The sequence below is a fragment of the Neomonachus schauinslandi genome, chromosome 9 (assembly GCF_002201575.2).
Source record: "Neomonachus schauinslandi chromosome 9, ASM220157v2, whole genome shotgun sequence".
NCBI classification, from domain to species: Eukaryota; Metazoa; Chordata; class Mammalia; order Carnivora; family Phocidae; genus Neomonachus; species Neomonachus schauinslandi.
Genome location: NC_058411.1, coordinates 101,711,031 through 101,738,989, shown reverse-complemented (window position 1 = coordinate 101,738,989; position 27,959 = coordinate 101,711,031). Strand labels below are relative to the sequence as shown.

Here is a 27,959-nt window from a genome sequence, read left to right as displayed (position 1 = left end):
ATGGCTTGAGGACAGAGGCAGTTGATGCTCATCAAGCATGTCCCAGGTGCTGTGCTTTATGACATGGGTGATACATTCCAGTCCCGTGGTAATACCCTGGGAGCTAGGTGCTCATCTCATCCCCATTTCATAGATGAAGAATCTCAGATTGCGGGACTTGACCGGCTAGGCAGCTGTGACAGTGAAGCCAGACCTGGCTCCCAAAGTCAAAGGGTGCTGGGTTCAGGGCTTCTGTGACTACAGTGAGGCAGAGAGGCATTCTTGGTCTAGCTGAGGACAGGCAGCGGGGAGCCTAGGGGTGCTGAAGACAAGGGGAGACCCAGAGCGTTTCTTTGCCTCGAGAAAGGGGACCGTTTTTCAGAAGCGGGAACCCGCAAGCCTGGCCTCCAGGCTTCTTTTTGGGTTCTTTGCCTTACACGCCCTTCCTTTCTGTGGAGAGAAAAATGCCTGATCAGAGGGCTTGGAAGAATAGCTACAGATATATTTAATCCTTTTTAGTGAAAACATTATCTGTCATCCAAATGAGTTTTCGTTTATTCCCAGTCTACCGCATTCGCTTTTCAAGAGAACATCCTTTTCCGCCCTGCAGCCCAAGTTTGGCCAACTAATTTTGTTTGTAATCTCCTTTTGTTTGCTTCAAGTCTTCAAGAGTGACCGGTGGTATTTTCAGTTTCCAAGTCGGAGAATGAAGTGTGGGAATTCAGAACTCAGCAGGAGTGCAAAAGCAGAAAATCAGAGACCCTACAGAGCAATACTTTTAAGGAGAGTCACGTGGCTGGGGGACGAGAGCTCGCTTGGTGCATTCACTCACCATCTGACGTGTGTGGGCTAAAGACTTAGCTAAGACTTGAGGGTGGATCCCCCAAACAGTACAACCCCTGCAAAAACCTTCATGTGTGTGCAGATAGGTGCCTGTAACATGGAGAAAGGCTTTTGGAAAGGGTCTTTCCTGCTGGGTTGTAACTGTAACAGACCTAAGGGATGCTGCCTGGAGTGCTGGGGGGAGGATGACACACAAAAGCCAGCTTCCCCCGATCTCTGGGATACTGTTTTAAGAAACCATTCATGAGGGAAGGTAGGTCAACCATACCATCTGAAGTTCACAAAGTAAAAAGGTACAAATGACAGGACCACCAAATTTAGAAAATGTCCTACAATGTGCATTTTATTCCATACCATTATACAATGTTTACATATAGTTATAACTCTTAAGAAAATGTTTTTTCTTTACCAATTGTACGTAGTGCCTAAATCTTTAACATGGAGAAATGGAGAGTGGAAATCCACATCGAATGCTATCCTACAAGTTGTAATGAGCCACAAGTGTGCCAACGAGAAGGAGATAGAAGTCTTACAAGAGCAGCGTGCCTTACAAACCCTTGGCTTTAGTGAATTCAGGCATACAGGACCCACAGTCTCATCTCGTAGTAAAACTCAAGACAAAATAAATTAGTGTTGGACAGAATTCTAAATTGTACAATATTGAACGAAAGACCACAGTGGGACTTTTTGTTTAAAGTAGCACCAATCCACACCTGATTGTGTTTTCAACATTAATCTGCCTATTGAATACATCGTTGGCACTTTGAGTGGAAATCTTTCTGCTTTAGTGAGGATTCCTGGACTGGCTGAGTACACTGGGTTGCAAAACTCTCTATGAAGTGTGGCAATGGCAACCTGGGAAATGGCACATTTAAGTCATTACGGCCCTGCCACGGGCTCGCGCGCACGCGCGCATGTGTGTGTGTGTGTGTGTTCCCCATCCCCTGACCTAGCTGGTATTTCGTGGCTGTTTTCTGTGACAGTGTAAAAGTAAATAAAAATGCGTTTAAGGGGTTTCATGGTAAGCATGGTGTTTCCAAACAAAACAAAACAAAACAAAATAAAACAACAAAACAACATGAAAGAATGTGGTCGCAGCTAAGGAGGTTTTCACATGTTGTTTAACTCCAGTAAAGTCTGATCCAGCATCTGATGCATACTAAGGTTTTCTTCTTTGGCATGAGCCACTTTCTCTGTGGTGGGATTAGAAAATTAAGTCATGAATAGCTGCACTTTGGACACAGTGGCGGTTTTTACATTTAGGCAGGCAAACATCAGTCACAAACAAAGATGAGATGATTAGGACAAGGCATGCTGGTAAGGTATTACTCATTTCCAGACAAGGACCCACAAAGGGGGAAGATGTCTTTGACCCAAAGGAACTACAGGCACAGCGGGCTCTCACAGAGCGGTCAGCTGAACCTTCACCAAGGGTCCACTCAGAATAAAGCGCAGGTGGGGCTTGGCGGAGGTCCACGGGCCGTACGCCGTGGGGACAGGGACGGGTACTTGCAGCACTGCAGTTAATACAGCAGACATTTCTGAGCTACAGGCAGGTAAAGGTCTGGGAACTGTGTTGTAACACAATCTCACAGGAGACAAAGATGAAGTAAGTAGGTTTTCTGACAACTTTTAAAACGATTTATTTCTGCTGCTCATTAAAAAAAAAAATGAGTATCAACATATTTCATGCACACTTCAGTAGGACATTCTCTTACTATTCTTATAGTGTTCTATTTATTATTAGAATGACATTCTCACCAGGTTCCAACAGCACCATTAGACGGAATAAAAGCATACCTTTCAGACAATCAGGGACTTCTGACATGAGCTCCTGTTTTCAAAAGCTATTTTGCCCAAGCATAGGTACATTTAATCAAACACTATACCAGATATTACGAAGTTAGGAATATGAATATGTAATAGCTATATGTGTATATATATATTATATATTGCATCCTATATATAACATATATATGTGTATAGTTACTCCTCTGCTTTGGCTTTCTAACAAAGCAGGACTCAGTTCTCTGTAGGAAATAGAAAACAATTTTTGGTCCTCATTATGTATCAGTTCAAACACGAGGACCTGCGATTGAATTGTTATATTTAATTCATATACATATACGTAATTTTACCACAAAAGCAGTTTCGGGGTTTAAAGAGAACTTAATTATTCCAGATATAAGAGGAAAACGCAGGTGAAGCCAGCTTTTTAGCTAATTCCTTCCATGTACAATTCTGCAGAAAGCAAGTGTTGTCAGCCCTATTAGTTGAAGGTACGGCAGTCTTAGATTTCCTGCCCATGGCCTCCATTCCTAGAATTCAGCCCAAGGTCTCTCCCACTTAAGTTTAATCCTCATTCAGGGCCAGCTTTAGTTGGTTAGTTAGGCGGCGGTTTTGCTCAAGTTGCTGGTAGAGTTGATCTGGACAGGTCAGCAAGCAGGTTAGCAGAAGAGAGGAGGCAGAAGGAAGAGAGGTTAGCCAGATTTGGTAAAGGAGTTAACAGACAGCACACAGAGATACCTCGGGTCACCTGCTGAGCAGCTCACCCTTCCCCGGTGGTCAGCTGTCCCTTGCCCAGGAAGGGTGGGCGGTAAAGGCCTGGCAGACTTAGGAAGAGCCAGGATTTTTCTCTTGGTGGCCGGGGAGGGAAAGGGAGTGACAGGGGTAAAGGGGGGGGGGAGAGAGAGAGAGAGAGATGTTCCTCTTGCACCTTACTAAAACCACTGTGTGAATGAGCCACATGCAGTTTCTGGCAACAGCCCGAGTGTCATAGTGGAGAACTTACAGTGAAACCTCAACCTGCCCATTTTGCCCACCTCTTCCCAGAACCCCTTTCATCTGCACTCTCGGGGCTGGCTTTCCTTTCAGGAAGTACCGAGAGGGTGCCCCCAGTGGCTGCTGCATTTCCAGTCCTTGAAACACAGAACTAAGCTCCCTGTCCCTCCCCCAGTCACCACCACACAGGGTGCTACTCTACTCAAACAGCAAAACCAACAAGCACTCATCTCCACACGAAACCGACTTAAAATTCATTTGCTTACTTCTTGAAGAGAATGGCATTCATGCATGGCGCGAGATTGAGGTGTAGAGAGTGAACAAAATCTCAAACACCCACAGGGAGAGCAGTGCAATGTCAACTTTACACAAGGGCATACAATCTGCTCACATGGCAGGGAAGCCAACCACAGGTGTCAGGCTGTATCTGATGGCCCAGGGGATGCCGCCAAAATGACAAGAACCTGGCACTTACCATGAAAAGCAGGAGGATATACAACTGGTTCGAATGACAGTGACAACCTGGACCCAGAAATTCTACTTACTGATCTTGAAAAGCTGACAATCCTACCCCTGGGGAGAATGCAACCATCCAGCCTCCGGCCCCTAGGTGTGTCAGGAAATTAATCAAGTCTTATTTCAGCTTCCTCTCTTAAGTGGTAGGAGATGGGGGGAAGATGCCATATACACTAGGCTTTCTGCTTGAAGTATCTGCTACCTTGTCTTTTTTGCTCATCCACATTCTCTGGATATTCAAAACCCTAGTCAAATGTCACCTTCTCCATGTAGCTCCAAGTGTACACCATCTATGAGTTCAGACATGCTTCACTCCTCTACCTTCCAGCAAGAAGGCCAGCTCATCAGGGGCAAAGAACACTTCTGGCTCATCTCTTCACATCTCCACTGCCTTCCACAGTGTCTTGTGTAAGGGATGTGGCTCTGGGGTTGCAAAGCTAAACCCCACCGGCACATTCACATTACCGCATGTGGGGTGATCGCCACGGGCGGGCAGGATGTCTCAGTTCGCCGAGTCCATGTCCAGCCAAACTGGAATGAAAGAACTTTAGGGAAACCCTGGAGAACCCAGAGTCGATGTGAACTCAGCTGAAATGACAGATGTTCCTACCACACCCCCCTTTGGACCTGCTCCCCTGCAGCTGCCATGGAGCTGGTCTGCCCGGGTGGCCTGAGGGCAGGGACCAGAAACAGTTACACATTTGGAAGGGTCTTCCCTTCCTGTCCTACCTCCCAGACGTCTGGAACCTCTAGGGCCCAGACTCAGCAGTGCTTTCTGTTTGATCCTACCAGGTTCCTGCAGTAGCAACAGCTATGGTCTGGCCTTCTGAAATAGACACCTGGGCCCTGACAATTTCTGGACGGAATCAAGTCGCTATTGATCCTCTTGTGAACCCACACCTTCTGGGGCTAGTCTAGATTTGCCTTCCTAAACCATTAGTTTCCCATTTCCCCTTGTAGAATGTTCTTACGTAGAAATGTGAAAGTCTCTAGAAAGGTTTCCAAAAAAGAAAAAAAAAAATGTGCCTCCAGAATTAACTGCACAGACTCATTTTGTCTATAGCAGGAAATAGGGTCACTCAGAGAAAGGCCCACTTCTATCACTAGGAGTTAAAAAAAAAAAAAAAGAGGACAGGAATCATAGTCAAAAGCAGACCCAATGAGGCTTGGGGGAAAAAAAAATCCATGAAATTATAGAAGTCTACACTCCCAAGGGAGAGACACTGACTCCAGATTCTAAATTTTAGAGAGCCTACTATAACACTATTAAAATAATTTGTGGTCCTCTTAAAAAGAGTATTTTTCTTCTGCTCTGAAGTCTTTGTAGAGTGAATGACATTATTTTCAGTTTGTCTAAATTTATTTGACTATAGTGGTATATATCAACCCTCTCAGACTAACAAAAACAGATGAAAATCACCCACATTTAAAGCACAGGAGAAATATAGCCAGACTGTTGAGGATGCAGAAATGCTGGGAATTAAGAAACAAAAAGTCCACATCATTTTAAAGTTCTAATTTTGCAATGTGTTTCTCTTTGAAAATCACTTAGCTGTTTTTGAAGTGAACCAGTAAAGCCTAAATAAAATATAACTCTATTCTGAACAATTTCTACTAAATTTGCTTTTAGGGAAAAAAAAAAAAAGAATCAACTCCAATGGCTATCTTTAAAAATGCCTACAAATGAAGGATATCACAAAGATTATGTACATACAAACCCTCCTAAAAAAATACGTGATGTCCTTAAGGGCACAAAAATGAACCTTGACTTAAATGTTATCATATTTAGAAAACTAAGGGGCTCCTTGGTGGCTTAGTGAGTTAAGCGTCTGCCTTCGGCTTAGGTCACAATCCCGGGGTCCTGGGATTGAGCCCTGAGTCGGGCTCCCTGCAGAGCAAGGAGCCTGCTTCTCTCTCTGTCCCTCCCCACAGCTCATGTTCTTGCTCTCTCTCAAATAAATAAAATCTTTAAAAAAAAAAAAACAACTTAAGATGTCATTTCATGATCAAAATGAAGGTGGCTGAGTAATGAATATACTTTTAAAAAGTTTTAATGGTTCTTTAGGCTGTAAAAGGATGATCAACAATAACCTCAACTACCACCGTCAGGACACAAGTAATTTTTCGAGATCCTGGTATGTGAATTCCTGGCAGTGTGGGCCGCTAGTTAGTCATCTCCCTGCAAGCAGGGCCACCTCAGCATCCACACAGGGGGCTCACCACATCCCACACCAAACCTCTGGCAGAGGAAGACACTGTTCAAGGCACATTTTCTCACTCCAGCAAGCAATGTCCTCTGTGCGGACGTTCTCAACGAGGACTACATACCAGAACCATCACCCTCTCAAAAACACAAACCACCCTCCCCCCACCCCCGGAGATGCCCAGGCCTCATTCTAACCTTGGCAAACCAAAACTCTTGAGAGGGACCCACGCATGAGTATTTTTAAAAAGTTCCGTAAGGAACTACTGCTTTAGAAACTTTTAATATTAATGTTCAGCATGGGGGGGGGGCAGCCAAAAACTAACCCTCATATGTGTGAAATAGATTTGTAGTTTTATTCAGTGTTGAAACAAAAAAAATGTCAATAAATAAGTAAAAAGAAGAGCAAACAGAAACAGCTTGCACAGTGTTTATTTGACACTGAAATGAAGAGCTTCTGTACAATGGAAAGCAGTGTGCCTGGCCCTGAGGCAGGAGGCTAAAGGAACGAGCCAGGTCAGCTGGAGAAGAGACAAACTGCAGAGCTCAGAGAGGTGGGACAGCCAGCTTGATGAAGGGGTCTCGGGAGAAGTGAAGCAAAGAAACTTATCTGCATGAGGAGAAAAGGTGGGAGAAAAAGAAAACAAAGTGGCACAATGGAAAAAAGGAAAACCAAACTAACAGAGGAGAGCAGCACCTGACACACAGATCAGAAGCAGACATGCAAAACCCACTGCCAGCTGCACCTGCAGGAGGATGCCCATCTTCACCCACCAGCGTCGGGACCCAAGGCCAGCACACGCCCCTCCAGGCGAGGGGCCATTACCAAGAAGACCCAAGAACAGAGTTTAAAAACAGACTTTAAGCTAACCCACCTTTCAGAATAGTTAATCGTACACAATGTTACGAGTTTTCCCTATAGAATCACCACATTTTAGCACTGGAAAAGACTTTAGAGACAGAGGTTCTGATTCACTCCCGCATTTACAAACGAGGGAAGGGAGCATGGAATTCTCTTTACTTTCCATGGGGATAGTCAATATATCTTATGGTGATGTGGAGATTCTAGAACCTGTGAGGTGGCAAGGACAGGCCACACCCTTCAGGCTACCATTTCCCTGCATAGGTGGGTCTGGAAATTTCCAGCTTACATGGAATTCAGTGCCATATTATTAGAATGAAGGGAACCCTCTGTGGAAAGCTCCAGGTTAGAATTTAAAGAGGCAGAGAAGTGTGATGCTTAGGTTTAGTTAGCAATATGAGGATTAGTTGTGTATGCTCAAAGCTCTCATGAAAACAAGGGATCTATTCCAACTCTCACTGCCTCATGCAGTTAAAAGTGGGCATTAACTCCCGAACTCATACTGGGCAATCAGGGTTTTATTTCCCAATTCTTTGACACCAGTTGTGGCGTTCATTGTGAATATTTCAATTCCTTTTATCTAAACACAGAAAATTAAAGGCTCTGGTATTCAGCAGATGAACCATTTCTCTCCAGAATTCTTAAAAGTGAGGAAGAGATGATCTCTCACAGCACGATTTCTTAGGCTGTACCGGATCAATTTCCTCTCAGATCATCAATAACTGGACTTAAGGAACTTTAGGGTTCCTTAAATTTATAGATCTTTTACAAAAATGATCATACTGTATTTAACTGAATCTCAGGATACCAATTTTTTGGATATTTCTGGGGAAGTTTGCGCACGATGGCATGGCCTCCAATTTTACTTGAGCCTAGTTTGATTTCCTAAAAGGGTAGCTCTCGAGTCCTTCATATTTCAGTTCACTGCTTGGTGGGAACAATCTAGCTCAGAGATTGTGAAAGAAACAGATTCTGAAAGGAAAATGATTTGTACAGATAGACTTAATCTGCTTGGCTTTTGTATTAGTAGAATGTGAACAAAACCAAACTATCCTAGGTGATGCAAAGAGAGTAAACAGAAAGGTGTGAAGATGGAGCTTCTGGAAGTACAGAAGGGAGCAGTGGTGAGTTTATCGTATTAGCATGAGGGCACGGATGTGAGCAGGCAGGGTGGATGAACATTTACATGGAAGTCATATCGTTGAGAGCGTGGTCCAGCTCCTCGCTGATGGCTTTGTACTTCAGTTTCTGAGCGTACAGCTCGTCTATGACCAGGAAGTGGAAGGCAGAGGTGCAAGGGCATGGAGAGTGATCAAGAGATGGAGGGTGAGCGGGGGTGGCGCAGACGCCATCCCGACACAGCAGCAAGAAAGGGGCAGTGCATGAAGGAAGTGGTATCGCAGCAGTTGGCCAATGCAGGAGGCGTGCGTTTTGTTTTTAAATGAATTGAAACAAAAACAAAAAGAACAAAAGCCATTAGAAAATAAAACAAGAAAGACCCAATATGAAAATCATCACAAATATGGTTGGTATAGCAGTAAACCACGTTAAACCCTAAATGAAACCACAGAAGGCTGTCAGCCGGGTAGGTGACAGCACACCTCTCCTGTCTATAGCTCCATTTTCATGGCGCTGGAGCAGTCAGCCACCTGCGACTATAAACAGTGGGGAAAATATCCAAGGGCAGTGTTTTGGAAGAACAATTTTTGTCTCTGGTCTGTCATCCTGATCTGGCTCCGCCTTCCAACCACTGACTTCCTGACCAAACTAGACTCCTGGGATATCGGTTTCTGAGTGCCCTGTGAGTTGCTCCTGGGGGCGGGGGGGGGGGGGGGGGGGTGTTGTCTTCTTGCTAAGCTACCCTGCTCCTGGCCTGGGGGGCCTGAGAAGTGAGGGGAGCCACTCGTTTAGGGTGGTGCTGTGCCAAGTCTCCAGTTTAGTCTCTGTAATGAGGAGGGTTTCATTCTTTGCTGCACTCTGGCAGATTGTTTTGCAACCATCTGTCACCCTCTCTTCCCCACCAGCTTGGTTATCATCAGCACCAACGTCCGGTGCCTTCGCCAGCCCCTTCTGCCTTTCTTGTCCATTTTAAATATTTCCCTGTATTCTTTTTCATAGCTGACCCTCCACACGCCTCAGAGTTCAACATTTAGGATTTCTGTGAGACAAAGGTGGGTGTTACTAAAACAAAACCTACATACCTTAGGGGAGAAAGGCTTAAATATAATCTCAAACAACAATGTCCTATTAGCCCCACACCCCTTTCAGAATGTGGAGCATTTGCCAAGATATGAAGGACTTAAACCCAACCTTTATATTGGATTCTTACTTGGAAGATGAGTTGTGTCTAAAAACAAATCCATGCCACTCTGACAATTAGGAGGTATCACTGAGCAGAAAATACGCTAGTCGCTCTCACCTACAACCGCCTCACCCACAATGACAAGTAAACCTGCCACACTTCTCAGAGTGTGAAGTCAAGCTGGATGGCATCTGCCGTCACAGAGAGACGGGCCTCGTCTGGTGGCTAGCAGTCATCTGGTGAGCAGAGGACTCAGGTCCAAGAGTTTAAGAGCCACAGAATGAAAACCCCAAAGGGCAGACAGGAAGAATGTGCAAGAGCAAAGAAGTGTATCAAGGAGGATGCATTTGGATTGGAAAACCGCTTTGCAAGGTCAGTAGTCAACCATAAGAACTAAATAAAAAATAAAACTTAAGATCTTACCTTCTAAGTCATCAATGCTTTTCTCCAACTTAGTTACTGACCTCTCCGCAAATTCAGCCCGAGTCTCGGCCTGTAAGGATGCCATTTATTTCAGTCAGAATTGGGAAGTTTTACATTGCTAGTAGCTACAAATACAGGGAGAACTAGAGAATGAAAGTCAAGCACAGCACCCACGAAATGGGTCTGGAATGGCCTGTCAGTCCGTCACTAGCACAGCACATTAACTCCAGGACCACCTTTGAATATTCCTGACTGGGCTCACCGTACTTTTGAGATGAAGAAGCCCTGACCAGCTCCATAAAAACGGGACTCAGTTAAAATCCAGTTGGCTTCATCTAAAACACTCATAATATTACCTCCTTCAGCTTGTCAGATAGGACCTTGATCTCTTCCTCATATTTGTCTTCCTTCTGCGAGTACTGTAATTAGAAAGAGCATTCCAGATGTCAGGCTACAGCTCCCTCTATACTCAGGTCTTCAAATACAAAGAAAGTGCCAGCCCAGCCAACAGATGTTGAGGATCTCTTAGGAGGTAATGGAGCCTCTGATATCAAATGGCACGCTACAATACATTCTCTGTTTTCTTGCCTATTGTTTTACATGGGATAAGAACAAGATAACTCAGCCAGGTGGCGCTTGGTTTAAATTAAATTGTTGCAGACGGACTCACATACTCAACATAAAATATGTTCTCAATTAAAAGAAAAAAAAAGAATGTTATCCAATAACCATCAGGAAATCACCTCACAATGATGCCATTTGCTAAATAAAATGCCTAAGGGACTCTTGCCTTCATCGGCGGGGCCTCAGACGAAAAAGAGTGCATGCCTTTTGAGCAGCTCTTATGAGACGCCTTTCCCCCACACCGTGCTCCTGGCCTACCTTCTCAGCCTGAGCCTCCAGTGACTTCAAGTTGTTCGTCACAGTTTTCAATTCTTCTTCAAGCTCGGCACATTTGCTAACGTTTTCGATCAGAGGCAGAAAGGGTGGGAGACAAGCCCAAGGAAGGAGGAGAGAAAAAGGAGAGGGATGGGAAAAAGTGAGAACTGAGTCCTAGAGAACAAAGGGCTGCCTTAAAGTAGCCAAATCGTCAGGTATTAAAATGCTCCATTTTGTCAAGGACACTGTCCCCAACCTTGCAACAGCACCAAGGCAGGGTGACAAAATCCAACAATTCTGAAGTGTGATAATTTGGCTTCTTTTTTTGGCTGCACCAAAGAGCATTTATGAAGGAAAAACAAAGGAGTATAAAGGACCCAAAGAAAGCATTTAAAGCAAGATAGAAGACAGCAGAGGGTGTCGTTATACCAAACGAACCAGTAGACACTGGAAGCTGAAAGACGTCTGGGTTGCAGTTAAACCTAAAACCACACGAGCCATCAGTACCTTATCCTCTGCAGCCATTAATGCTTTCAAGGTCTGATCCATTATTCTTAATTGTTCTTCCAGCTGTCGAACTTGGCTGTTAGTGGACACAGGAAATGCACAAGGCCATTCTCAAAATCAGTGTGCAGGGAAGGCATGCAGTGATACACGCATTCATACAGACACCCCACACAAGTCCTCCGTGTTCCATACTCGCAGCTCATCCACGGCAGATGAGCGCAGAAGGAGCCCGGAGCTGAAACAGGTAAATGTGCAGCTGCCAGAAGGTCATGCTGTTTAGTCACTGCTCTGGAGCACCCCACACACAGGACACCGGCACCGGGCCCGCCTACCTTTCCGAGAGCTCAGCCCGCTCCTCCGCGCGTTCCAGGTCACTCTCGATGATGACCAGCTTACGGGCCACCTGCGGCACAACAAACACAACACACACACACCATGGGGCTGGCAAGCGTTAAGTAAGGGGACAGGGCATGGAGGCGGGTACTGGATCCATTAGACGTTCTTACAGACAAATAAGATGGCCCTTTTTCTCGTGGGCTGGAGAGAAGCCACACTCTACCAGGAGGGCCAATGGAGAGTAGGCCAGAGGCTTCTGCTCACAAAGACCAGAATAGTTGGTTATGAGTAGGCAGTCTCATTTTAAGTCTGACCCAGGTGAAGTCCATATAATTTCACAGCAGCCAGCCAAAGTGTGAAAGGAGGGAGAGATATAAAATTCACAATCTCAAAAATGCATGATGAGACATGCTGCATTTGATCTGTAAAGGTAGGGGCTGCCAAAAAACACTGAAAATACTCCTGAGAACTCTATCAATTTAGAGCTCTGTACCTCAACCTCCTCTTTGTGGAGGAGGTTAAAAATGACAACAGAACAGCAACAAAAGCTAACATGGGATGAGCTGGTAAGATGACTAATGAAGTCAACTCGGTATTCAGTGGAGGAAAGAACCTGGGAGAAGAGGTCCTCTGAAGCATTTCAAGGAGGGTAACCTGGAAGTAGTAGTAGTAGTAGTAATAATAATAATAATAATGGTGGTCATAATAATAATAATAATGTGATGGAAAAAAGTAGTGTCAATACCATTTCAAGATAGCCATGATACATTAAGGGAAAACTGAAACAAGTCGTATTAGCTTTGTTATCATAGGAGGTCGTTCTCATGGGGCATGACCAGAAGCTGATTCACTGGTGAACCTCTCTTGACAGTGGGATTGAAAAGAGAGGACAGACTGAAAAGGGCCTCTTGAATCTACATGGCCTTTGGTGCATGGATTGTGTCTCTATGCTGCGTGAACGGGATGGTGCTAGGCGAATCACACCAGGAAGAGTGGCCTGCACGGTGACAATACGAGAGGCTCTTTCCACAAGGGACAAGAGACCCAACTCTCCCTTCTCCTGGCCAAAGGTCTTTTGTCCTGGTCTGGGGGTGGCAAAGGCAGGGGATCATGGGGGAAGCTTCACTCCTTCTCAGTGCTATGGACTGGCTTCATGATAAAGCCTGGGATCCCTTAGCAGGATCAAATCAGAACTGCTTTCTAGAGACAGAGGAACTCTGCCTTCTCAAAACCACCCATTTCCACCAACAAAGCAGATTGTTTCACTAAAGAACACAAGGCTGTAAGCATTGCTTCCTGGCCCCCACTGAGGCCACTGCCGTGGAGTCCATGAGGCTTTGGGCCCCAAGATCTGACCTCTTCATACTTGCGGTCGGCATCTTCAGCAATGTGCTTGGCCTCTTTCAGTTGGATCTCCTGAATTTCCATTTTTTCCTCATCCTTTTGGGCTCGACTTTCAATGACTTTCATGCCTCTGAAAAGGAAGACAAGCAGGAAGACCCAAGGTTTAGAGGAGATCAGCATAAACCCACACTGCACTGGTCTGTGAGGCTTGGTATAACTGGCAGACCCAAATAGAGCACAGAGCTGTTTTTACTTTCCAGCCCATGAAGCAAGAGTTTCCAGAGCTGAAGACAGAAAAAGCCACACGCTTCTCTGTTTATTGTGAATGAAACCTTACTTTTGATACTGGTGAAACTGTCTAGGGATCTAATGTTAAATGAAAGATACCATGTCAGGATCCTGTTTGAAACTGGGAGGCATGGGAACAGGAAAAGCAACATACTTTACTTGCTATATAAATAATGGGATTTCTTCCTTTTCCTGGTGGGAAGCTTCAGCGTGAAAATGGACCAAAGTTATAACAAAAACAAATCTGTCTTCATGTACTTCTTCCTACAAAGAAGGTAGCTATTCTTACCCCATTAGCTACAAATGTAAATATCAGATTGAACCATATGAAATTGCTGATACTTGATACATCAGACCTGTAAAAATGGCAATTTCATATGGGTCAACCTAATACTTTAGATAAGAAACTATGAATTTTGCCTTTAATAGAATTCTTTCATAATAGAGGTGTTGAGAAACGGACTGATACCAATGTCCATGCTGATATGTACGTTTGGATCCCACGGTGTTAAGTTTTGGAAAATGTTAATTGTTCTGTGATATATTACAGTTCTATGGATTAAGTCATGTTAAAATGGGATTCATTTAGCAAAATCTAAGCAGACAGTTCAGATAAATAAACCACTATTTTTTTTTTTTTTTTTTTCATGAGAGACAGAGCGAGGGAGAAACAGGCTCCCAAGGAGCAGGGAGCCCGATGCGGGACTTGATCCCAGGACCCTGAGATCATGACCTGAGCCGAAGGCAGACGCTTAACCATCTGAGCCACCCAGGCGCCCTAAACCACTATTTTTTGATGAAGTGCTACGGTATATATTAGAAGACTGAGATTCGAGTCTTGGCTTGGCCGTCAATTCGCTCTGAGACTTTGGGCAGGCCTCATCACCTGCTAAGCCCTTGTTTTCTCATTTGTAAAATGAGGGGCCTGGGGTAAACGACCTCTAAATTCCTTTTTACTACCAAGTCTAACATTGCCAGATTGCCTTTTAGGTTCACTAACAAGTATATTTCAGGAAGAATCAGCCACAAAACCACTGGTATGTGTGTACTGTAAGAGATGATGAGTCATCCTAAGGAATTCCAAAACTCTTGGTTAGGGAAGAAACAATAAGCAACAGTGAATAATGAGCTGGAAACTTCAGCTTAAAAGCTTCTTGAATCTTCAAGTCTGAAATCACTCTTTATCCCTGGTGGCAGGGAGCAGAAACTCACTTCTATCCAAGAGCGAGAAATGGAAAGAGGGATTGACTCCATTCACCTGCCCAGGTCACAGCACGGATCCGCACTCCCAGCGTTCTGAGCCGCCACACTACTCTCTCAACCCTCCAGCAGGAGAACTCTCTCTAGTTTCGTGGAGTTGTTCTTGGAATGCTTCTGTGCAATACGAATACATGAGCCTGAGCGGCTGAGCACACCAGAAAATGCCTTCTAGAACGCATGGAGTTGTGCTGGGCTATATGGCCATGGTTTTCCTTTACTACCACAAAGCTGAATCTTGGAGACATCAGTCAGGTAAGAGCCAGGTTACAGGGAGCGGGCTCAGAATACGCAAGTATCCGACTGTACTGACATATGCATGAGTGTCTTATTAGTGTTACTAAGTCCAAAACAATTACTTTAGCAGATCATATTTCTGTTTTATCTGTGCTTCCTCTTCCACTTATTTTTTGGGTTATTTGACAACTGATAGGCCCAGTCTCCTCTGCATATTTTAAAATAAAGTTTATCTTTTAAAAAATGCCTAACTGCTCTGTGGTCAGCAGGAATGAAGGAACCAGTAGGCATCCTTAGAATATCTCATTTAAATGTCCCTCTCCTTCGCTGGACGGTGAGCTCTATGAGGGCAGGAATAGGATCTTTCTCTTCTTTGTAATCTTGGGGTTTAAAATAGTGCTTGGCACACAAGTGTCCCACTCATGTTAAACGAACAAACCTAGCAAAGTTATACCTGGGACTGACTGAGGAAATGATCCCACCAAGGGACTCTAAAACTCTTAAGCCCCAAAGATCAGGGAAGCCCCCCTGTCGCACCCGGAGGAGAGGCTGGTGCAGAAAGGTGGGCTGGGAGAGGTGCACTCACCTCTCGCTCTCGTCTGCGGCCTTCTCAGCCTCCTCCAGCTTCTGCAAAGCTGTTGCCAGTCGCTCTTGGGCACGATCCAACTCTTCCTCAACCAGCTGGATGCGTCTGTTCAGAGAAGCTACATCGGCTTCAGCCTAGGCAGAGAGAGTGAAAGGTACTTCAGACCAGGAGAGAAAGCGAGGGCAGTGCCTTCAGGAAGTGGTGGAGCCTGAAACACCAATTTCAGACAGGAAGCCTGGCCCTGTGGGGAGCTACCTCCAGGCGTACCACAAGCCCCGGTCCACTGGAGTTCTTGGAGGTGCGGCTCCGTTGATTTGATACAGTGAATGCACACACTTGTGTGTTTACAAGTCTACACACACCATTTTCAGCGGCCAGAGGGATTGTGAGCAAGTGCTCTCTCGCTAGGTTCCTTTCTTCCACAGAACTCCACACTGGCCCTACCTGACTGCCCAAGGAGCACTTCAGGACGGCCACCTCACTCACTGGGGCGCGAGGGCTGGACAGAGGTGAGACTTACCCAGGCTCGGCCGCACAAGACAAGAGCAGGACAGCCAGAAACCAGACTCAGGGGTCTGCATTCTCCTTTCTCCTGGCCACTTGCTCAAAGGAGTCTTATAAAGGAACTAAAATGTTTAAAAATTCAGCTGTTCTAAGATATACACCATACAGACGCAACGAAATCCAGTAACCGCCCCTCTCCCACCCTCTTCTTAGTGACCCCTGCAGAACTTGGTCATGCTGGACCAGGGCCAAGACAATTTCCCATGTTTTCGAGATAAGCTTACTGGCATTTCTTACAAGGTTGCTACAAGAAAAGTTTCAAACTCCGTAGAGAAAGCAGTATAGAGACTATTTTTATTGGTATCTGTATCTGAATTAAGAGGTTTCTTTTTTAGGGATGCAATGATTACCTACTATTACAAGCACTTGCTACTATGAGCCTCAGAACACTTGTAAGACTGTGATGGTCCCTCATACACACTGCATTAGGGTCTGTTTAGATACTATGCATGGAAGTCAGCTAGCACTTACTAATCAGGTACCATTTCCTCATCCGCATCCACTTTGAATATGTGCTTATCATGGGGTGATAAGGTTTTCAGGACACTTGAGAATTTTCTAAAAATTACAATACATACATACTTAGGCACCCATGTGATTTCTATCTATATTCCTGTCTTCTTTACTCAACAGGAAGCCTCTTGCATGTAGGGAGTCACAGTTCTCTGCACACAATATGGGCTCAGTAAATGTCTACTGAATAAAACAAGTAAAATCAACCTAATTTAAACAAAGCAACTTTCTTAGCTCACGGACCCATGACGTACACGGTTTGAAAGGCACGTGTAGTTAGAGAGAGGCTGTGCTTATGGCCTTGAATGAAATGAATCTGAGAACATCCAGCTCTTTGCTCATCAGGATTTGTAAAATTTTAAATGCCAAGTTTTGTCTGGAAAAGAGGTGATTAGGGTATCTCCAACCATGGTGAAGGACTTATAAAAAATTCAAATACACTTTTATCTCATCAAAAATTAATTATGTAGTAATAATTGGCTGATGGAGTCAGGGAATAGGGGAAAAGGGAAACGGATCTGAGGAGGACAGTTTACAACCACATTGGCCTACAAGGTAAATCCTTACTGGGTTCTGCTAAGTCTGACCAGCTGGTGAGTATGGTTTTCTCTAGACGAGGGGTGAGGGTAATAGGAACAATACATTTCTTACATACAAGGAACTGTCTTTTTAGTTCTATTTTTTAAAAATTAGAAGGAAGTGTACATGAAGGGTATACTTTGGGTCAGGTCTGCTTTGTTCACTTTTCTGTTTTCCATTTCTAGTAAAATTCTATTCCCTTTATGAACGGGGGGGGGGGGGGGGGGGGGAGATAAGCACGCAAGTTGCAAAGTTGAAAACAAAAAAGAAGAGCAAAAACAAAAATACCATAGTAGAATGTCTATGTCATGTACTCAAAAGTATTTTTCTCCCCCCCTTCTTTATTATTTCTTTTAATCTGAAGGCAAATATCTTTGTTACAGGTGCTGTGGCCAGAGAAATGTCAACAAGATTTTCCAAATGTTTTCTTGTAGCCACCACATTCTAAGTTTCTGCTTTGTGTTTCATCTGGGCCCCAACCTTGAGAACTTCCTACTCACAGAAAGAAGACTGTTTCTGCTCTAAGGAAAGGGCCTTCTGGGTGACAGGGCAGTCTAGGTCCCCAGCTCCTCATGTGGCTGAGGCACCAGAGAATAAGGAAACCATACCCCATGCTCGTTCCTGCTTCTGTACACAAGAGCTCCCTCCCTGAGAGGTCCCCCACATCAATCTGTATCTTCCCTCTTATTGCCTCTCACTCTAACCATTCCCTTCTTTAGTTCTAGACTCTGTTTTATAAATGTCACTAACTCTTTCCCTGGGGGCATGTTGTAGAAACTTAGACATCCTGACATTATGGGTTGTGTCCTATAGGACCTGATATAGGGTTTCATATAGGGCACCCAAGCCACAACTGGGAATGGAGGTCCATTCTAGGAGCTAGGAATGTTCGCACACAGAGAGCAGACATGTGGGTGGGTCACAAAATGGGGTCTCATTTGTTTAGCTGGAAGAGTCCCTAGGCATCATTCAGCAGTTCCCACAACTGGCTGAGTGTCAGAATCCACTAGGAGGTGCGCATTAATAATGCAAAGTTCTAGGCCCCATTCCTAGAGATTCTGATTCAGGAGGTCAGAAGGGAGGGCAGGCATCTGCAATATAAATAAGCAACCTGTTCCATTCCTGCACCTTCCCCGCCCCACCATCCACAGAAGCTGGCTAATCCTGTGGGAACCACTCTTTGAGCTCTCCGTTCAAAACAAAGGAGAGGGATCTTTGATCCAGAGGGCTGACTATGCTCAGGCCATCAGTGGGAGACAAGACTAAAGCCCCAGTTGCCTGGGTCCTCGTGTGTGGGTTCTGTCACTTCTCATGGCCTCCAGGGATCTCCGGCACTCTCTCTCTTCCTATGTCAGAGTGGGAGGTCCTCTACAGCCTCCCCTAACACAACTGCCCACGCGAAAGAAAGGCTTCCGTGACAGAGGCCAGCCAGGACTAGAAGAGTTACTGTACTGAATTATCATCCACTAAACAAGTCCTCTTGGTCCTTTCTGAAATACGGTGTGGCATTACATCAAAAACTTCATCACAGAGCACTCACGGGTGACCCCTCCCATATGGACACAGAGCATTTGCTCTCAAGCCGGGAAGCCAATACCTGCTGCCCCTGAGGTTTCCCAGGACAGGCACAGGTGCTTGTCGGCTCCAGCTGGGACCTGAGGGCAGTGTCTGGGGTAAGTCTATCCCCATGAAAGCTTTCCCTGGGAAAAACCTGGACTCTCACTGGCTTCTCAGGCCCTACCATACTGGTATGGTCACAATGCTGTTTGGGTCCCCAGAATGCAAATTAAGTTTAATTCCACAAATGAATTCAGAGCACTTCTTTCTCTCTTATTTTTACTTGCACATGCGTGTGTGTGTGTGTGCGCGCGCGTGCACACGTGTATGTGTGTATTTGGGATTATGCCCTGTGTTCAAAAGGCTCCTATCTCTCACCTTCACTAGCTTTTATTTCTGGTGTTTTCTAAGTTCTGAGGTTTATTTAGGTATTCTCTAAGGCTCCTTTCATCACAGAACCTGGGCAGTCTACTTAAGATGTAACCTGCGACTACCTCTGCCCACAGCCACATGAGTATCTGTTATTTTAAAAGCACATACAACTAACAAGGCTTTTGGGAAGGGTCAAGACCCCAGACGCAAGATTATTTCCAGGCATGGAAATCACCCTTCGTGTGCTGCGTTAGCTTCTTCTAACAACGGGCCCGTGTGTTGACACGGCTGGTGGAGTCTTTCAATTTGGGACGCTGCTTTCTTTTATTTCAAAAGTCCTATTGTGTCCCAACATGTAATGAGCTCCTCAGAAAAGAGACTGCTCTATTAGCAAAAGCTACCAGTTAGCTTCCTGCAGATCTGCCGTTAACCACCAGGCACTTCGCAGTTGTGCCTGCCCTGTCCCCTCACCCAAACCGAAGGTACTAGCTACCTACACAGAAAACAAGGGCAGGCACGCCACTGCCCCCCACCCAACACGGCACCACACGGAAATCAAGGGTATGGCCACCACAATACAGCAAAATATTACTTCAAGTCTGATTTGAAAGAAAACTTTTACGAGGCCTACATTTTCATGAAATCCAGATGTCTTAGCCAATACAACTAAAAAAACACACACACACACACACACACACACACCAAAAACCCAAATAAAAACAGCAATGATGTTTGCTTTAAAAAAAAAAGGTATTCTAGTTAATACTAATAAGAAAAAAATAATTGTAGGAAAATAACATGATAGCCTAAAAAGTGATCCTCTGGAATATGTTTTCAAAGCTCTGACTGAACCACAGTGGAACATGGGAGGATCAAAGGTCAGGCATTTTTATTTCACGCAAACTGTAGTTACACAGAGGTTTCGCCCAACTTGCTGTGTAAGACCAAATGACTACAGCCAAGTTAAACTTCTGCCCTTATATGGTAAGGAAAGGGGGAAAAAAACCACTGATGGCATTACGGGGCACTCCCATGGATAACAGATAAACACCCTCCTCTATCTGTGCCAAGGCCTATAATTTATGAGGCATATTTGTATAATGAGGGAGAGCGGACGTGAACAGGGCATTGTAGTGCCCTTGCCTTGCCTACATATGAAAACAGAAATCATGAGTATATATTCCAGTTACTGCCAGGAACCAGGGGTGCCAATGTGAGCACAAAGCACACTCTCGAGCCTCCTGGTTTCAGAGATATTTACCAACTCAGAAGTGGTAATAATAAATAATAATAATAAAATTACCAGTTAAGAACCTATAGGCTGTAACTTGACGTCTCCTTGTTTGGGGGATACGACCCAGAAAGGGGGAAGACTGGCTCCTTCTTGCTACTTTTTCCTTTGAGAATGACAAAAAACATACAAAACCCCAGTGGGTCACAAGACCCAGAGTCAATCATTATATCAGGCAAAGTATCCTCATTCCAACAGTCTGAAGGGCCCACACACCTTGGAAAAACAAACCAGTAGGAAATAACCAATAGCCAATTTTTCCAAGGTAAGTGCTGACATAATTGGGCCAATTAACTATAGCATGTCCAAACTTTTGAGAATCAGAATTTAGAGCCAACTCTCCAGATATTTTTTGCAGTGGCTCAGGATTCTGTCACTAAACCTGTATCTTTGCTGCCAAGATAAACTGACTAGCTTAACTCACAGCTCTGACAACTACCAAGAGGCCGCCTTCAATAAGCTACCTCTAAGTTCCAGTTGCAGAAGTCAGAAACAACTCTCAATCTGAAATGGTCTCTTTAATGGTTTGATTCAGTCCTCAAACTGCTTATCTTAAAAAGGTTCTGGGTCGGGTCACCTGGGTAGAGTTTTCCAAATTACTTTCAAAAAAAAAAAACACAAAAAAACAAAAAAACCGGAACCAATTAAACCACTTTAAATACAAAACTTTGAAAAGAATGAAAGCATCATCTTTAGCCGACAGGCACAGGAAGACTACTGTCATGAAAACGATGCACAAAAGAGAAGATGAGTGTAAGAGTAACAACATGCCCTTCATGAAATGAATCTTCTGCTTCTAACCTCAATCACAAGGCGCTCCTGGATAGGACCACATATTCCCTTTCTTAGGAGGGTGAGGGGAGTTCTACTGACTTCCGCCACTGACATCACTTCAACCAAACATCTCCTCCAGTCTGCCCATGCCCTCTCTCCAAGTTCCAAAAGAAAAAAAATTGATTAAAAGCATTTATATGGAGTGTTTTCAGATGTAGTGAAACGAGCAGGCCATTTTTAAAGACCCTCTGATAGGTGGTGAACTGAAGGCAAAGGGGCAACGAGCAAAGCCAAGTGCTGTGCAGTTTTAATACCAGCTGACACTTAGCACTTTCTCTGTTGTGCCAAACACCGCTGTAACTTCTTTACACATACTAATTCCCTTCACCACCTCAACAGGCACGTATTAGTATTATCCACATTTTAAAGTTAGGGATCTGAGAGACTGAGAAGTTAATTTGCCCAGTGTCTCAAAGGTAGGAAGTAGTGGAAGCCAGAATTCAAATCCTGGCAGTCTGGGTCCAAAGTTCTCGTTCTTATCCATCATGTTCTATTAGTTTTAATGGCTCAAGGACAGCGGCTAGCCAGTCAGAGAGGGAACTGGAATCAATTTATTGCCCTATCAAATTCAGACACATCTATGCAGTCTCTGTTGACTGGTTCTCAAGAAAATTATCTTTTGCTTATTAATTTCCCGATTCCCGTCTGTATTTTATCTCAAATCTCCTCTAGTTAGGGCTTCCTCCTAGGAGAACCCATTTGCTTCTATGCATTTTATGCAAAACAGGTCTTGAAGTTTCTGCAGCCAGCCATACTGCCATTACCAACACCTAACCAACAGGATTTACTCAACTCAGAATGGGTCCATATTAAGCACAGCTGGACACCATATTATGCTTGTCATTAAATTCCCAAGGTGTTTGAGTATCCTGATTTAAAACACACACTCAAAAACCAACAAATAGCAAATGCCTGAACTACCTCTGAAATCCTCTTCCTGCCTTAGGAGAAAGGAAGGAAGCCACCAGGTATTACATTCAACATGGGGGAGGGGGAAGCCGGCAAGAGAATACACCCAATCATTGTGGACATTTAGCCAACTTTTTTCAATACTCGGTAACAAAGGAATGTCTGTATAAGGCCACTAGGGAGGAGAGATGGTTAATACAAAGGAAACGGTGAACGGGTCTCTTACTATTAAGTCAGAACCTGGCGCTGTCAACGTCTCAACCCCCACAAAGAAACGGGCTTCCAGAAAACCAATGGTCAATGGGGATGGTGGAGTTTAGCATTCCCAGGCCCTAAAGTCTGGCAGTACCCCAGACTTGCCCTGTCAGCGCCCCTTTCCAAAGGAACGGATTTCCAAAAGGATTTCCCTCTTCCCTCCCCACCCTTCGAGTAAATAAGGCTAGCAGCGCACAGTGCACATCCCGGGGGACCCAAGACACCCGGGCCGAATGCAAAAAAAAACCCCAAATAGAGCCCTTTCTGGGAAAGTGCTGCTTCCAGAACCTTCTCAACACCACTCCTGCTTCCCCTCGGAGCTTTTACTTTAAACCAGCTAAGATGGAAAGGAAGGGCTGAAAAGAACAGGCAGGGCCACTCCCTAGAACCAGACGCCAGCTGCCCCAGGTGCGCCAGGTGCACCCCCGGAGGCCTGGGGGCAGCGGTAGGTGGGCTCCGGAGGGCCCTGCTCCTCGCAATGGGCCCGACTGCGGCGGAGGCGCCTCTGGGTGGGGGTGGGTGGGCGATGGGTGGGTCCCTTACGGTCTCCCTCAGCTTCCTCTCGTAGTCAAGCTCGCGCTGCAGGCTGCCCGCGCGCTCCTCCGCGGCGTCCGCCTGCTCCTGCAGGCTCCGGATTTTCCTCCGCACCGCCTCCAGCGAGCTGCTCCCGGCCATAGCTCGGGGCGGCGGCGGCGGCGGGCTGCGGTGGGAGAGGCCGGCTGCTGCGCTCCGGCCTCCGCTGCCGCACTCCTGAGCGCCCAGCCGCCCCGCCCAGGCCGCGCCGCACCGCGCCGCACAACGGCGGCGCCCCCAGCGGCCCAGGACCAGCCCGGAAGTGGCGGTCTCCCGGGCGGCGCAGGCGAACCGCAGGCGGGTGCGCGAGCGCCGGGGGCGGGCACAGCGGGCGGGGCGGGGCGCGCGCCGCGGACCCCGGGAATTTGCAAACCGGGGAGATACTGCGCATGCTCGCGGCATCCGGACGGGTGGAGGCGGTGGGCGCGCTGAGGGACACCTGGAGAGCTGGGCACGGCCGGGTGGCAGGCCAGCGTGCCAAGGATTTTACTTGGACTCCCAGCGCCCCTCCCTGGCTCCACGTTGACCCAGGGTAACGGACCTGGCTGTTAAGGGCGACGGTGCCGCCTACTGGCGGCGGGATCATCGCACTCGGGAGTTCTGGATTCCCAAGCCGGAGGAGAGAAGCTGAGCGAGGGGTTTGGGGCCTGAATGTGTCCCCAGAGGGACCTAAAGAACCCCAGCACGCAAGAGCCTAACCACCACAACCTTCCTCCCTCACCAAACTCGCGAAGTGGAAGCCACTAACATATTGCATTGTGATTAAACCTTCTAAATGCAGCCTTCCTAGGTTAGAATCCGGCTCCTACATCTCTCCTGGCTGTTGACTTTGGTCAAATAACTGGACTTTTATGGGCTTCATCTATAAAAGTGGGGTTAATAGTAGTACTTTCCTCATAGGGCTGTGGCGAGGATTATGAAATCATACAAAGCACTTAGCACAATACATTGTACATAGTTAAAGGATCGCTTTAGTGATATAGATGCAGGCACTGTCTTAAGAGTCAGGCGGGGGCGCATAACCAGCTGTGTTCTCAGGGCCCCGAGCCTCTTTGGGGCTCACTTTCCTTTCCATAAAAACAATCATCTCGAGGGTCCCTTATACTTACAAACTTCTCTGGTTTTAGATCAGCCTCAGAGATCTTCTGGAATTTGACCAATTCTGGGCTGGACTGAGATGCCTTTAAAAAGGCACAGCCGTGAAGGCTACAGAACCCTCTGAGAGCCTCTGGCTACAGTTGGATGAAAACCCAATCTCTGGGAACCGTCCTCTGCCAATTCTCCCACTGGGCTCCATTTTTAAATGCCTTTTAAGTCTCACGGCTCTCTTCCTCACCTTTCTCACAGGAGGCCCTTCAAGTCAATTTCTGATGTGTTTAAGTGTGGGAATAATGAAGGATAAAAAATATACTTGATACCCCCCTCCCCCTCCAAAGCCCTAACAACGACCCTCCTCCTTTGCTTTCCCCCACTCATTTTCTTTGGACTTTGTCGCAGTCTCTGCTGAGACTCACAAACCTCAGCATGTGCCCTCACGTCCTGTAGGTGGAGCCTCTGGCTTTGTTTCCACACAGTTCATCTGGTCAGGAGGGAGGTTACAACTCCTCCCCTAGAGGAGTACAGACTGTGGGCCTCCAACTTTGAAGGTGGAGGAAGGGGGCGTCTGGGGGCCTCCAGGAGGAGCCAGGGAAACTGCTGGACACTTGCAAGTGCTCTTGGCAGCCAACTAATGACTTAACGTCCTGCTTTTCAAACACCTGGGAATTTCAGGTGAGTTCATTTTCATGCTGATGTCATTATACAAGAGTTTAGGGCAGTTCTCAACCTTGGCTTCACATTTAAAAAATACTAATGCGTGGGTTCCACTCCCAGAGGTTCTGATTTAATTGACCTGGGGTGCAGCCTGGATTAGGGGTTTTAAAACCTCCCTAGGAGATTCTGTTTACGTAAGGTTGAGAATTACTGATTTAGGAAGCAAAGACCTACAAGGAATAAAGACTCACATACTGCAAATATTAGATACATCACAATTATTGGGGAAAGAGTGGGGGGCCAGAGAGAAAATGGAGCCTTTGATCCCCTTCAGGCTCATTTAGGTGGAACACCAAAAATTTCACACCAAAACCACCAGGGTGCTACCTGTGAATTACAATCTTTCAAGCTAGGAAGACCCCCTCCTTCTGGAATAAGATTTGTAAAGTATGTTGGTAAATAAGTAGAAAAACGTTTTTAGTAGTAGGAAAAAATGAAAATGTTTTTACCCTGGTGAGTAATGACAGTAAAGTATCCTCATTCCAAATGTAGTATGAAGCTACCTCAGGAAGCTGACCTACCTCCCTCTTTCTCTAGTGATATCAGTCTCTTTCTCCTTAAGTCTTGGCTATTTTTACTAGTTAGGAATCACTTTAAATATAGCAATTCTTCGCAAATGTTCTTCAACATCCCTACAGGTTCCAAACAACCTAAAATGTCTTAAAAGGGAAGACGATCAATATACTACAAAAAAAAAGAAAGAAAGAAAGAAAAGAAAGAAAAAGTGAAACAAAACGAAAAGTAACATATTAGGGACAGTTTTCCGGTAGGAAAAAAAAGAACCAAAACAGTTTCAAAAATTTCCCTCCCCTGCTAACCACGCCCCCACCAAGTTGGCTTTAAATATCCTCATTTCCACTTCTGCCCCACCTCATTCCAGCATTCCCTTAAACAAGACTTTTTCATAAGGACATGATAGCACTACATAGTTACAATAATTATGATCTTTTTTCCCTTTAAGAATTGTAGTAGCTTTTTTCTCCTTCTCTTGCCTTCAGTCTTACTGGGCTATTTTCAAATTCTCTGCATTCTTTTCCTTATAAGGAATATCTCTCCTTGATCTATCAGCGGCTCTTTTGAAAAAGCTAAATAAACGTCCTGCTGGAGAATTTGGGGGAGACAGACATCCTCCATTTAACCTTATACGGAGCAGACATCTGATCTACATTATACAAAGCAGGCGCAGAGTTATGTGTGTTTTTGGCTCTTTTTCTAAAGCCAGGTAGTTTGTAACTTTAATGTTTTAGCTAAGTCAGTGCTTCTGTGAACCCCTTTCCAATAATCTTGACGGTCATTGAAATATTTTTGTCTATTCTAAATGTCCTATGTCTGGATTTCTCATTTACAAAGCATGCTTGGAGATTACATTTTAAGCCTTTCAAGCCACGAAAAGCCTTTACTGGTTTCAAGACCCAAGACCCTCCAGCAATTTGCATTTTACTCTCATACAAGAAATTCTGCCTTTGTGCTTGGTAGTTCAACTTCTGGGCACAGCTTTCCCCGGTGCTCATACATTCTTGGAATTGTTACTAACTTCCCAAGGAATTCTTTCCTAATTGGGCCTCTAGCCTTAATGAGCTTCTACAATGGAATCCAACAGTATGAAAAGAAGTCGTTCCTTTGGAAATCTGATGCTTGGCTTGACTTATGGGGCAGAAGAGGCAGGCTCTTCAGTGAAAAAGATTCCAAAGTGCAGTGGACAAAGTGCTGGTAGAGTTTTTGCAGTATGTGCATCACCCCTGAAACTATGTGGTGGTTGTCAGAAGGCTGACAGGTGGGGGTGGGGCAAGCAGGAGGGGCAGGGGGCAGTTAGCTCACTATACCATATAAAGCACTGAGCTATATATAACTCCCAGGGTACTTTCAGGATCTAGTGCTGTCAGACTGCAGACCCAAGCAAGTATCATCTTCCCAGGCAGATCTTAAGGGCTGGATTAAGGCTTCCCTAGTGAGAAAGGAAGCTTCAGGGATCTCTGCACTCCAACATCAAGCTCAGCCTTCTAAGTAAAAGTAGCACCATGCCATTCCTTCAATTTAGAGGCCAGGTCCTCTGTACCCTGATTAGACTCACCATGGAAAACCAGGCATTCCCACCCACCTAAGGTGGCAAAGGAAAGAAGGTAAAGAAAACCAGGCATTCTGTTTGCACAAACCTTGGTGATGACACCTCAGAGGTTTTCTGCCACCAGGGAGGCAAGGTTCACCTCCAGCATCCAATTTCAGCCACTCCACTCCCAGCTTTTCACCCGCCCACCTCCACCCCCAGGAGTGGGGGAAAGAAGGAGAAACAGAGGAGTGGATGAAATATAAATGAATGTGTGCAATAGAAGTCTGAGGCAGCATCCAGTGCTCTGGGCCATGTCAGGGCTGTGTGCGGGTGTCCAGCAGGAGGAGGTGACCCTCCTCCATTGCTCCTTGGCCACTGTGGTGACGGCAGAGTGGCCACCGGGCAGGAGGTGAGGGAGGTGGTGTGTGAGTGCACTTACGTCCGTGGCCTTTTTCTCCGCCAGCTCCAACTTCTCCTGGGCATCTTTGAGAGCCTCGGAGTATTTGTCCAGTTCATCTTCAGTGCCCTTGAGTTTCTTTTGCAGCGACACCAGCTCATCTTCCAGCTGGGAGTTGGCCGTGGGGGACGGGGAGGGGTGGGGGTGGGGTGCAGCAGGCAGCGTGATCCCGCAGGGGAGGGGTGTGGGTGCACAGAACCAGAAGGACAGGGACAGCGGGAGAGAGAGAGAGGGAAAGACAGGGAGGGAGAGAGAAAGAGAGAGACAGAGTTAGCCATTCGTGCGCCGCGCCACGCCGCGCGCCCCGGGTACCTTGGCGGCGGCCTCATCCGCGGCCAGGAGGCTGTCCTCCGCCTTGTGCAGCTCCTCCAGCACCCGGTCCCGCTCGTCCTCCGACGCCCGCAGCAGCTTCTCCTTCGCCGCGATGTCCTCCTCGAACTGGGGGGCAGCGGCGGGCGGGCGCGGGCGGCCGGCACGGACCGGGTGTTAGACACACACACAACACACGAGCGCCTGGTTGGCTGGGGCCCCTCGGCTTGGGGCGCCGCCGACTTGGGGTTCAAGGGTCTCTAGGTAACCTCTTCTCTCCCGAAGCTGGAACCGCACTGTGGCCCACCCTGCACCCCCACCTCCCGCGGGACGAGGCTCCTGCCGAGGCCTCAGCGGGCTCAAGTCCACAACTGGGGGTGCAGAAAAACGCCCCTGTCTCCCTGGCCTTCGGGCCGTACTCTCTATTCTGTCCCATCTTTGTTCTTAGGAAAAAACTTCAAGACTGCCCTCCCCCCCTCCGCCCCCCGGTCAGTCTCTATCCCAGTTTTATTCTTTCCAGTCAAAAGTCCAGAAGAATATCTAA

General features: G+C 46.2%; 1 protein-coding gene across 20 annotated transcripts in view; it reads right to left on the bottom strand.

Annotated features, from left to right (window-relative positions):
* Positions 1-1,138: 1,138 nt before the first annotated feature.
* The window catches only part of TPM1 (tropomyosin 1), a 27,535-nt gene continuing 714 nt past the window's right edge, over positions 1,139-27,959 (bottom strand). The window contains exons 2-10 of one of the 20 annotated variants that reach the window (XM_044917962.1): positions 27,419-27,544; positions 27,089-27,214; positions 15,344-15,477; positions 12,988-13,105; positions 11,628-11,698; positions 10,792-10,867; positions 10,266-10,328; positions 9,910-9,979; positions 1,139-2,015 (exon numbers count right to left, since the gene is read on the bottom strand). In XM_044917962.1, coding sequence (XP_044773897.1) covers positions 1,933-2,015; positions 9,910-9,979; positions 10,266-10,328; positions 10,792-10,867; positions 11,628-11,698; positions 12,988-13,105; positions 15,344-15,477; positions 27,089-27,214; positions 27,419-27,544 — 867 coding nt within the window. In that variant the 3' untranslated portion in view covers positions 1,139-1,932. Of the gene's footprint in view, positions 3,249-6,739; positions 6,933-8,366; positions 8,450-9,909; positions 9,980-10,265; positions 10,329-10,791; positions 10,868-11,295; positions 11,372-11,627; positions 11,699-12,987; positions 13,106-15,343; positions 15,478-22,760; positions 23,071-27,088; positions 27,215-27,418; positions 27,545-27,959 lie in introns of those variants that run through there. The other 19 variants (XM_021693834.2, XM_044917965.1, XM_044917964.1 and 16 more) reach the window with 19 other exon arrangements.